The sequence below is a fragment of the Saccoglossus kowalevskii genome, chromosome 2, assembly GCF_978046115.1.
Source record: "Saccoglossus kowalevskii chromosome 2, keSacKowa6.1, whole genome shotgun sequence".
Classification (NCBI taxonomy): domain Eukaryota; kingdom Metazoa; phylum Hemichordata; class Enteropneusta; family Harrimaniidae; genus Saccoglossus; species Saccoglossus kowalevskii.
In genome coordinates this window covers 10,412,558-10,425,328 of record NC_140642.1, presented here as the reverse complement: position 1 = coordinate 10,425,328, position 12,771 = coordinate 10,412,558, and the positions used below count along the sequence as shown (strand labels likewise).

Here is a 12,771-nt window from a genome sequence, read left to right as displayed (position 1 = left end):
AGTTGTATAGCTTCTCTACCCTGCTACCATTGTAGATAATTACAAATAGTTGTATGGCTTCTCTACCCTGCTACCATTCTAGATAATTACAAATAGTTGTATGGCTTCCCTAGCCCTGCTACCATTGTAGATAATTACAAATAGTTGTATGGCTTCTCTACCCTGCTACCATTGTAGATAATTACAAATAGTTGTATGGCTTCCCTAGCCCTGCTACCATTGTAGATAATTACAAATAGTTGTATGGCTTCCCTAGCCCTGCTATAACTCGGTGATCCAAAGGAGTTTTATGCTCTCCCAAGCTGTATACTTTTCTTAGCCCTATTGTAGATATAGTGAGTGAATGCCTCTTGACTACAAGTACACAACTGTCATCGCAGTGTCCCTTAGGAACAAGTTACCACATATTATGAGTCAAGGGGTACCAGTCGCCACATTTCATGGCTGATGATTTGTAAAATATACTGATGAACCGTTATCTAAGTTTCTGAGTCTTGCTTACTTTTTGGCCTTCGTGAATGACAGAGCTTAAAGTTGATTGGCCTATCATAGAGTATGATAGCATTAGGTCATGTTTCCACATTTTAAAACACGTTTTGATTTACTATTTAAATCAAACAAAGCTGTAGACGACTTGACAAAGATCAAAATATTTCATAGGCAGAGCTTAGACTGTCTCTTTCAAAGTTCAAAAACAGGACAGAATTTATTATGAATGCTATGTATGAAAATCATGCAACATTTTGAATATACAGCAAATCATTTATTTATAATCTCAGATTTAATATGCAATAACATGGAGCTTTTCAACTCCTCAAATTATGTAATGTGTTTTCACTATTTGCTTCTGAATTTCTCAACAAGACTGTTTAAAAACAAAATCTTGTTTCTACTCGTGCTATTGTAAGTTTTCAAGATAAAGGAAAAGCAACAACAATTTACTGGATAATAAAATGTTTTATTCTAGAAACTATGATGTATGAAAAGAAGCTTGACTGTCAATACACTAGACTCACAACAAAAGCACATTTACAAAAAAATACACCAATGTATATAAATATATAATTTATATCATTGGTTTTAAAGTCTCAGTAAAATCTCATCATATTTCACAAATATGACAACTAATCTAAATAGTATATAAATATGAAAAAAAAGTTTCCATCTGTTTATGTCATTGAAATGTACACTACAGTTATTTATGTATATTTAATGATGTGTGCTTTGTGGCCAGGCTGGGTGGCCCCATACTGTAAATATTATACAGCTTGCTGTTATTTTTGCTGATTTAGGTCTGGGTACTTGTATTCTTCCTAATTTAAGATGTAACGGATTTAAGCAAAAACAAAAAGTCAGTTCTTACAATGAGATTATTGGCACTTCAGGCACTGATCCAAATTAGCTAAAATAACATGTAGGTATATTTACATTATGTATGATTTGTGGCAAAGTGGTGACAGTTACTGCAACATGCTGGCTACTAATTCTTGTTTTCAAACTGATCTTTGTTTTTCAGGAGATATGCTGCCAAAAACTCAACAGGATTTGGGGGTCTGTAAATAAAGCAGTGAAACCATGAATGTTAACATAAACAGTAATTAATAGCTGCTAATCTGTGTACGGTAGTAGAGATTACCTTGAAAACTAAATATATTCAAAATTCTCCACATAACAAATTTGACAATGGCATTGAAACAGAGTTAACACAGTCATTTGAGTGACAGATATAAATGTCATTTTCACACTGACTTGATTGTAAACACAATATCATACACAAAATGGCAACCAATGAAAAAGATTGTTGATAGGAGTACAGAGAGAATTACACATATGTAATACAACTGACAAATATTTTGCATGAGAATGGTTTAGTTTCCAGTGAGAACGCAGCTTATATATGAAAACTAAAATCTTCAACTCTTTGAAGTCAATTTTTGTCACATTTCACTAAATAAAACTTTTTTTTTATGTTATGTGCACAAGAATTTTGGCTGAAAAAATGACGTTATTGAAAGGGTTAAGAGACAATTGTTTAGCTGACCTTTCTCTGGCTAGTGTTGACATTGCTTGAAGTAAAATAGGTACCACAGTTTGATCTAAGTAAGCCCTTGTGGGTAAAGACTGAAGATCAACCTTGGGTCTTGTAGTTTTTTCTGCTTCTGCTTTCTCATATGCAATAATCTTTTGCACATTATCTGTTAATCCATGTTCAGCATGTGGATTTTCTTGTTTTAGCTTGTCATATGCAAGAAAGAACAAATCAGAAAGATAAACACACAAACAAATTCTATATTTGTACTAAATTCAACAGTTATTTTCATTAATCAGATTAGCAAGCAAATGCTTAAAACAACTTGTTGTTAATGATACAATTAGAGGAAATGTTATCCATGTCTAAGATAAAAATAAATATGGCAGATCACAAATTGAGTTGTCATGGATATGCATTGCTAACATAAATAATGTAAGTTCCAAATATGAACAGTAAACACTGTAGCCGTATTATGTATTGGTATAGTGGAAACTTTCCAAGATACATCTATAATGGGATATACTAGACATGTGGTTCATGAAAGGTGGGACAAACAAGACAAAAATGCTATTTGTCTCAATGGAGTTATTTACACTAAAACTAATATTTGGCAATTTTATCAAGCCTACAAATGTATACGATTTTAAACTTGGTTACCCAGCTCACCCTTGCAGCAAAGTGTATAATATAATAATTTCTACTTCTAGCAATATTTTCTTATTGGTATAAAAGATGCTTTTTATATCTAAACTAGTAAAATACATGTACCTAGTATATTAAGTGTGTACCAGATTATTTGGTCTGGGGTGACCCAATGACACTATGTCTAACAATGCTTTCTTGGCAGGAAATTAAAGCGCTTTACAATTTCATGAGAATGAATCATAGGTAAATTATTAATATTTCAAACATTGTAGTCAAACCAGTACACATGTTATTACATGTACATCATTATCAGTTCAATTGTATGGCTGTCGTCGCTGGCCACAGTCAGCAACTCCACACAGAGTTTTGCCTGAAAACTGGAATGTTTTTGGAACAGAAAAGCATTTGCCAAGGATTCAACTGTAATTGGTGTTTTGAAATCTACAGCATATCCAATTTGCCAAAAACTGATGTTAACTCACAGTTTAGAAAGTTGCATCGTCATGTCATACAGCATAATAAATTGTACAAGAAATAACTATTTGAAAGACTTGGTTCCAAATAAAGCAAACATAAACCTGACTATCAAACAGATCTTGCATTTGACCAAAAAGGAAATCACTGTAAAATCAAAGTCAGACTAAAAATGAGAATGAACACTAGATTTCATCATGATTTTATGGAAAATGGCAAATTACAATGTTCAACAAATACACTAGTTTGATGGTAAATTGGAACATCAGGAAATCGTGTCTACTATCATGCCGAGAGAGGAAAAGATGCCGTCTGAATTCAATGAATGCTGTCTGAATGCAAGTAACACAAATCACACAGTTCACCTGTTGTCTGGAGCTTCCAGGATCAACAATGTAGATATAATGATGAACAATTCCTAAAATGTTTTTTTTTTTAGGTTAAGTACTTGGTGCTTTTGATGTAATGTATTAGAAAATCACATTTTGGTGGAGGAAGAGTTCATTGTCATGGACAACTGTGGATTTTTTCATGATCACTCTGTGGAGCCACGAACTGACAGCTCCATGGTTGAGCCTGCCCTCTGGGACTATTCTTGCCTCTCAACAGTATTAGTACATGAATTTGATTTTAAATAAATATTTCCCAATGTTTCCTGGCAATGATACCAACAGTGTACATGGCAGAGCTTGACCAAAACTTTGATTACCTAAGCACGCTAGTACAAGACGTCTAATTATGTGACGCCAAATCTACAGTTTAACCACAACATTAAAATATTTTTCACAATCACGCCAATGTTTATAAATTCACTAGTAACTTAAGTAAATCAAATTCAGAAATATAAGATCATTTTGGACAAGATTTTTTCTTGAAGTTACACTGTAAACAACTAATAATGTATATTTAGGGGAAAATTGTTTTGAAATTATAAATTTCTATAGATGACATTTCCTTGGGTAATGAAGAGGGATTTTTATTTAAAAATTATTATATATTAGTGACTTAGACGTAAATATTTGAAATGCACTCCAAGGGTCAATACATGTAGAAGCAATTTTAGAACTTTGTTACGAACAATACAAAGATTCTACATGTGTACCACACAATTATTTTGCACTGTAAATCAACATGTACATGTATGATAGATTTGAATGACTCAAATAACACAAACAGTGTGAATGTGATAATAACATATTTCCTCTACTAGGAACAACTAGTTTTCATAGTAAAATACACTGTAAACAGTCTACCAAATACCAGTATGTTGTACTTAAGCAGATGTTATCAGTATAGATTTAGATTTTTAACCCCAAGGGAGTTTGCAAAATAATACATGTAACTGATATCATATGTTATAATGTATTTGCTCTACATGATAGCATCATCTTAAAATAAAAATGCTTTTGATCTAAGATACCACACTTAACTGATGTTGAAGTAAAATAGTTCCTTAATTTTATCCTAGCTTGGGACACTTGAATGGTATCTCAGCATTACAATAACGATCAATACGGTCACAGACGTGAGTCATCTATCTTGAGAAAGTATTTATAAAACATTGTCTGTTTACACAATATTTAAATTTGAGAAGACTATAGTCAAAACAAGACCAGGATGAACAGCAGTAGTTCAAAATTATGTTTAGAATGCAGGGATCAGTTTCTCATTAACAAACACTGTTGCACAATAGTAATGGACACATTCCAATATTCATATGCTGATTGAGTTAAAGGTGGTCCAGGCACTAAATATTTACCAAATATTGAAGACATGCATCATCAAACTACTGTAGTCTTAAATTTATAAGAATCAAAACCCTTGTTTCTATTAAATACACACTCTGATGGGTTTAAAATATATTCCTGAAACATTAAGAGTTTGTCACTTGCATAAACAACAGACAGCTGCATTAAATAATTGCTGTGTTGATTTTACAAAAACATGCTCCTTGAAATAATTCTTTCAACATTCACTTCTCATTATTCACAATCTCTAATCATAGTTAAAGTTCTGTAATTAAAATTTGGACATTATATCGCCTGTGTTGAAATCACTTTAACTGATAATTACAACTGTCAGAGCAATTCTTCAAAAGAACACAATTCGTTCCACATAAACACCTTGAGAATGCAATGAAACAAGTATATACAGACAACCAATCAACTTTACAATGCCTGACACAACATGCAATATTACCTCTGTTCCTTCCGCTGGGGCTACTGATAAATTGGATTCACTTGGTGGTGCAGCAGGTTGTTCTGTAACTAAATCAAAACAGTTTGATTACAAACTAGTGCCTTTCTCAAAAGTAGAACATTTGAAATAATCATTGCACAATCACAAACATACACAAATATGAATAAACATACACAGTGTTGTGGCCACCTGATTTATTTGAATTTTATTGAATATGACACTAGATCACTAGAAATTCTAGTTTTAGCATTTAAGCCATTTAATTTATCTCTCAGGTTCTAGTTTATCATAAGCTTTACCACTCCAGCTAGAGTAAATGTGCTGAATGTTAATATATTTTTTTTTATTTTTTACTTGTAAGAAATCTGATGATGCATACCACATCATGACATGCATGATGACTCAGTATGCTCACAGTGAGTCACACTATTACACAGAACTATAATTCTTTTTATATAATGCAACTGGACATGGACACATTTTGGATACATCAGAGTGAAAAATACTGATAAATCTTTGCCAGTAAGTGTATTAAACACAGCGTAATAATATTTTACATTTCGAGAATATTTTTGTGAAAAACAATAGATTCATTTGAATCAGGATGTGTGAACATTGCTGACTGGAGTTTCCTAGTCCTTCCTATTTTTGTACACAAGTATTGACATAACAATACTATATTATATACTTACTATCGAACACAGAGCTGCAGATAGAAATAAACAATGCTGAATTTATATACTACATGCATTTATTATAAAAATATTTTTCCTGTGTTAAGTACTTGTGACAGCAACATAGCTAACCCAAATTTTGCAATAAAAATATATTCGTCACTGAACTAAGTTTTCCACATAACAAAATGCATTTTTTGAATAGTTTAATAGATTGCTATGGCAGTAACATTACATCATATCTCAAAAATGTGTTCAGTGACTTATGCTTAAAAAAAACAATATGTAGTGTTAGGAGGGCTAAATATTACTGTCACGAAAAATGTTGAATATTAGAATAAGTTATCCATGGAATAAATGTGTTTTGTGGAATCCTATATAGAAAATGTTCCGAAAAAGCCACTTTTTAGATTATTTTGCAGGTTTCCTTGGAAAAACATTCTTTTTCTCGGTAAAAAGTTTAAATATTCAGTGGCTCTGTTCAGGGAGCTGTAATGACAGCTCCCTGCTCTGTTTGACCTCACCGATAAGGTGAACCTAGACCTTAGAAATGTATTCAGTTATAAGGTCTAGGGGTAAACAGAGCAGCTAACACACAGGTTGTTTTCGTTTTATTCGTAATGTGATTGAGGATCGTACAGGGGATTAATCGATCTAAAGTGTAAATTTCCTAGTTTGGCGAAGTAGCTCGTCAAGACATCGCTCAGTTTAATGGAAAATGGAAATACTGCAAGTTTAGTTAATGCCATCATCCTTTAGGTATATCTGCTCGATTGATCCGGTCGAGCTCAAACCCCCGGCCCCAATCATCGAAACGAAACCTAGTTCCTCATGCGATTGACTACAAATTAAAAATTTACTAGTACAGAAACTAATAATATTGAAAGAACGACACAACCGAGAAGAATTGCACTTATGCGATAAAACTGGTATACACTGTATCAGGTAAGCGTACCTCATCCATTAAAAAAGTGTTATTTTCTGAGAACAATTTCCGTGCCTTACCTTCAGCCATGTTGTTGTCAACGACGGTCACATGATTGGAAACAACCAATTGCAGTAGTCACACGAAATCTCGCGAATGACGAGATTTTTAGGTAAACAAACTTTCAGCTGGCCAGGGCAAGGGGCAATCTGCACGCAAATTTCAATTTCTACGAATATATCTCTACCACCACGTGATCTAACAACAAAACACGCCACGAATACGCGTTGTAAAAGTCTTGTTACATTTAACCACAAATAGCAGTATGTGGTGGCAGTAATACTTTCGCACAGAACTCTGGGAAGGAAAATGGGTAAAGGCACAAGGCAAGAGTGATTTATTTTTGAAAGATTTGTGGAATGAATCAAAAAATATCAAACATACCAAAAAATATAAAATATCTAATTTCAGGTGATGGACCACTTCAATATACTTTTCGTTATTTTTGACTTTTGAGCTATTGTGAGATATACCTTCCTGACTCAAAAACAGTGTAAATGAAAAAAACAAAAACAAAAAAAACACGAAACATGTAAAAATATTCATGAACTTCAAAACTGTATTTATCGTATTTGTTTAAATTATAATTTTTTGATTATTTAATTTCAGTTTTCATTCAATGAATACCGTTTTTGTCAAATCAAAAAAGTACCATATCACATGTGATGATAAAGTGTATTTTATTATAATATATGACTTTTTCTGACTTTTTCATCCCTTGGCTTCGAGCAAAATTTACATTAAGTGGTATGCCGCAAGCATCTCTAAACCCCAACCTTTTACAGACAGCCATAATTCGAACGAAACGACCAACCGACCTGTTGACCTTTAAATCGCCACGCGGGAACGGCGACATTGTTTTGTAATCGTTACTTTTGCTGTCTAAGTATTGCACAAATCTCCACACGCTGCCTCAAAATATAAAACGTACCAGAAAAAAAATAACCCAGACGTCCCCAACCTTATTTTGTCTCTTATTTACAGACAATATTGTTTTGACTGTTCTATAGTGTACATTGCAGGTCACCTACGAGATCATCATATAGATGAAGCATGGGAAGATAACTGACTGGATACATTGTTCGTTCTCCTTGCCTTTAATCTAATATTAATTTTTGGCCCGTGACAGAAGGGCCCCCTGATAGCCGGTACAGGTTACAGGAAATATAAAAGACATTTTACGTTTATACAGAAAATAAAATGAAAGTTCCATTTACAGTAAAATACGTTTTTACAATTTACAGGTAAAGCAAATTTCATTTTACATTTTATAATATATTTAATACTTTGTGTTTAAGAACTTGAATCAAAATTGGAAATTGCGTAAGAATTACGACATGTAACGTTGAAAATGCTTTATACGCTTACAAAATATAAGATATCTGTACAATTTATGGACGAATAAAATAACTGATTACATCTTGTCCATGTCTACGAATTCACGTTTTTCATTTATTTAAATTACATTATTACGAAAATAAAAACAATTGATTACATCTTACGAAAATATCCCTTGCCGAACCCCGTGACAGTATCCTCAAGCGCGTCAACGAAATGAAAAACCTCAAATTGAAAATAGGATTTCGTTTTTCGTGCCTCATTTTAAAATCCTATTTTTGAAAGGGCGATTTTGCCACCACAAGCACAAGTTTGAAAACTATAGCTAAACTTTAAAGCGGGGGAGTCGTCATCTGCGCATGCGTCATATGGCCATAGCGTGTCACGTGATGGCGTATCACTACAAACAAGCGTTTACCCATAAGCCTTTGTGTTTTAGCATGCTTTGTTATCGTCGCTTGGGACTCAATTCCCTAGCGTGCGCAGGTGACGACCCTTTCGCTTTAAATTATGATTGTCACTAATTCATTAGTTGAAAACCAAAATGGATTCCAGAAAATATTAGAAATTCACTTGGCCGTCATTAGGCGCGGACCGCAAACCTCTTGACTCCACACAATATTACACAACCGCATGTTTGGCGCGTCATTTGAAAATGTGCTTGACTGAACACATTCCTTCGCCCTTTGCACGGGGGGGGGGGAGGGCTGAGCGTCAAAAAAGGACCTATAGACACGATTTACACTCTCTGACCCTCGCAAAATAATAATAATAAAATAATAACAGATTTCTCATTTCTTACCATTTTTGTTTGTTAGTAAGGTAGTCAGTTTATAATGGTCTGTCTGATCATTTTGCATACTTAGCTTATAAAATAAATTCTGTTTTTCATTTTCATATTTTTTGCATATACAAACAGTAATAAGAAAACGTCCCTAATCTTCTAATTTATTTGTATTACATGTAGAACATGATGTCTCCCTACTTATATCTGAAACACGCACACTTATCCTCGGTTTTGTCATAAATCCCTTCTGCGTAGTATTTAATCATACGTTTTGCACTTGAAACTAGTAGAAGATATCTGTCTTGTTCTTGCAGTCATGCTAAGTTAGTCGCCTTAGAGTTTACCTTGAAGCAGTGTGGGTCAAACTGGTTGACTGGCGGCCATTTTGATGATATTTTCATGTGCCCCAATGCTTTAACCGAATTTAGATATGAACAACACACATGGTGTTTTGTTTTGTTATTTAATTCAAGAATTCCAGGTAGTTTATGTGCGGATTATACAATTTAGTGGTCTTATTCCTATAGGAGGTGTCACTTTGAAAAATATCTGGATGATACTCCGCACTATTTAATTATAATCTGTTACATCTTTTCTTGTTTATAGTTGACACAGTCAACAAAAAAACTGAACGGGTACAATGCCATTGACAATGACTTGTTGACTGTAATTTCTATTACGAGTTGCATGTCACTTTTGGCTAAATTCGGTGTAACTAAAGTTTTTTACGTGACCATATTGCAAATAGAAATATGACAACAAATCCCCCCAATCAAATAGAATTATTTTAAATATATTTAAAAAAAAATCATTATCGAAGTTTGGAACAGGTTATTAGCGTGGTCGAAAATTAAATCACGGTTTTTTAGTAACTGTGATTAAACGTACTGTGCGTTTGGTTTAGGGGTGGCCTTTGATATGCTGTATCTGACCTCAGGACCCTTTCAAAATCGACCGGAACAGACAGAAATTACCCGAGCGATATGTTTTGCATTTTGCGTTCAAGGGTCATCGTAATATACCAGCGATATACATGTACAAAGTTTCATCGCCACGTTCCCGATCGACGCAAATCAATACATGTGGTGTGACGTGTTCACTTCCACGTTTTGACAACAACAACAACAACAACGTTGAACGTGACGCCCATTTTAGTGGGGCAGATAAGAGAAAAATCGTGCAAATGGCGATAAAAGCACCAAATTTGGCATAGTGACTTGTAAGGGGATACTTAAAAAATCAACCCCATTGCCCACTCAAAATTTCAAGATGGCGGCCATTTTTCAAGATGGCCGCCAGATGGGACTCCAGATAAGGGTTTTTCGCACTTACAGGGATGTACTTGGTCAATTGGAGTGATCTTGGTGTCAATATATATGGTTTTTGGTATGCTGAATTCAATTTTTCTAGCTTTACAATCTTCAGAGTACCAGTTGTACCAGAAAATGACAAATTAATAACAGAATACACATATTGAATTTATTTTATTTTTTTTTTTATTTTTAAGGTTTGTTACTTTATAACATGGTAAACTTTTAAAAGATCAGTCGACTGAAATAATGACACCAAAAAGAAAAACAATTACTGACCATATTACATATTATTTATGTAAAATTATGTTAAAGTGTGCCAATAACATTTCAATTGAGTGAACATTGTGTCAATGGCTATGGTTTATAACATGCTCAATTCCCTTTTCCCTAGTTTTACAACAGTAACAATAATAACAGTAGCAATAATAATAACAAAATACAACAATTGAAATAGTAAAACACCTTAAAACTAGCGTCTTTACATGTAATAGCATTATGCAAACTTTAAATAATGAGGAATTTTGTCCTATTCCTTACTGCTCACACATGCAACTACAGAGAGCAGTGCAGGAGAGTCCTGAGCGAAAGCATTTGCATCTTCGGTTGCAGCCTTTCTTGCAAAAGCATTTGGTCAGTTCCTGACAGACTTTTGCGACTGGTGGAAGAGTTGACCAACAGACTTGCCATTTCTCTCCTGTCCATGTCCATCCCCAGGCATCAGGGCTGTTGATTTGAGGGTTTTGAATTGTTGCCTGACCCCATATCATTCCACCCTGGTAGGCAGCACGCTTTGCATGTTCCATGAGGGCAGCTCTGTTTGGCGGAATTGAGTCATATGACCTCTGTTTTCGGGCAAAGAGATCCAACCTTGCCTCGTTCACACCGGCAGCAGCACTGGATCTGTCATACATGAGAACAACAAAGTTCTCTAGCTTCTGAAGGTCACAATCAGAAACTTCACCCGGGCAGTGACTAAGTTTCATGAAGGTATCAGACACTTCCCTGCAGACATCCTATGTCAGCCATGCTGATTTCTTTCCTCTACCACGGAAAGCAGAGACAACATCACACCTAGTGAAAGCATGAAAGTATACCATACCATTGGATTTTATGGGCCCTATTGCAGAAACAACATCATGGACTGGAATCCACCTAGCATTGGTGCCTTGACCAAAAGCAATCCACATGCTTTCAAGACCAAGCTCCTGCAGGGATGGCAGTGATGACACTGCTATTACGACCACATCAGTGTCATTGGCTTTTATGATAAGAGACTTGCTGCCTTCAAGGGTTGCGTTCCTGGCATGCACAAACATTCTAGTATCAGCTTCTTCATGAGAACATGGGGCCACACCATCCCAGGACTCCCTTCTGTTGCTGATGGCATCAACTCCTTTTGTCACGATAACAGTGCTTTCTGTGTCAGTCTCACACATTTTCTCTGCAAGATAATGAAACAGCTCTGTCTTGTTGCTATCATCCCGCAGAAAATTTCTCCAGTTTGTTGGGGTCTTGGTTGTTTCTGTCACTCTTTGCCTGATACCTTGCCCTCTTTTCGACCTGGTCTCTGACTTCAGACTTGATGACTTGTATACATCAAATACTATGTCCGCTTGTATTTTGCGCCGTACGATTTGAGCTTGGGAACAATATCTTCTCTGGCATATTCACCAAACATCTTTGAGCTTCTTGGGGTGACAAGGTTTTCTTACAGACAATGCAGAGACGCATGAGAGTCTTAGAGAATGGAGAGGAGAGAGCCATGTGGAAAGAAGTGGACCCTGAATTGATGTCCGGTGAAGAGGACCAGGAGGATGGCTCTCTCCTCAAATCACCAAGAATTAGATGGAGAGCTGCTCCAAAAAATGAGCTCATCTCTTCACTAGATTGTCGTCTTCATGACAAAGGCATAATGAAAAGATTGGTTAAAAAAAGACTCCGCTCAACAGTGTTTACAGAAAGGCAAAAACCAGCAAAAAAATATCCAACCAGCTGTGTGTGTTGATAATTTTTTTTTTTGAGGAATGGGGTTTCCTCATGTGTTTAATTGTGATAGTGTTGCTTTTTAACTATATGTGGGGGAGTGTTTTCATTTTTTTTTACATTTGAGACACTGACATGTTACCATTTACAAGTTTTAATGGATGTTTCACATTTATTTATTATTTTCATTTGGGGGGCATTATTTTATAGTATTTACATTCGAGGGACGTGTTATGCTATCATTTACAAGTTTAAAGGATTTTTCACATTTACGGGGGGGGGGGTAATTTTTCACATTTAATTTTTACATAGGGAAGGGGGTCAAGTTTTTTTATTTCTTA

The 12,771-nt window shown here is 34.9% G+C and overlaps 1 protein-coding gene across 1 annotated transcript; it reads right to left on the bottom strand.

Annotated features, from left to right (window-relative positions):
- Positions 1 to 937: 937 nt before the first annotated feature.
- Positions 938 to 7,110, bottom strand: LOC100378730 (protein dpy-30 homolog). Its single transcript, XM_002737974.3, has 4 exons — positions 7,030 to 7,110; positions 5,351 to 5,418; positions 2,042 to 2,235; positions 938 to 1,553 (listed from the first exon to the last, which is right to left on the bottom strand). The coding sequence occupies exons 1-4, from the start codon at positions 7,037 to 7,039 to the stop codon at positions 1,481 to 1,483; spliced, it is 345 nt and encodes a 114-aa protein (XP_002738020.1). The 5' UTR covers positions 7,040 to 7,110; the 3' UTR covers positions 938 to 1,480.
- Between the last annotated feature and the right edge of the window lie 5,661 nt (positions 7,111 to 12,771).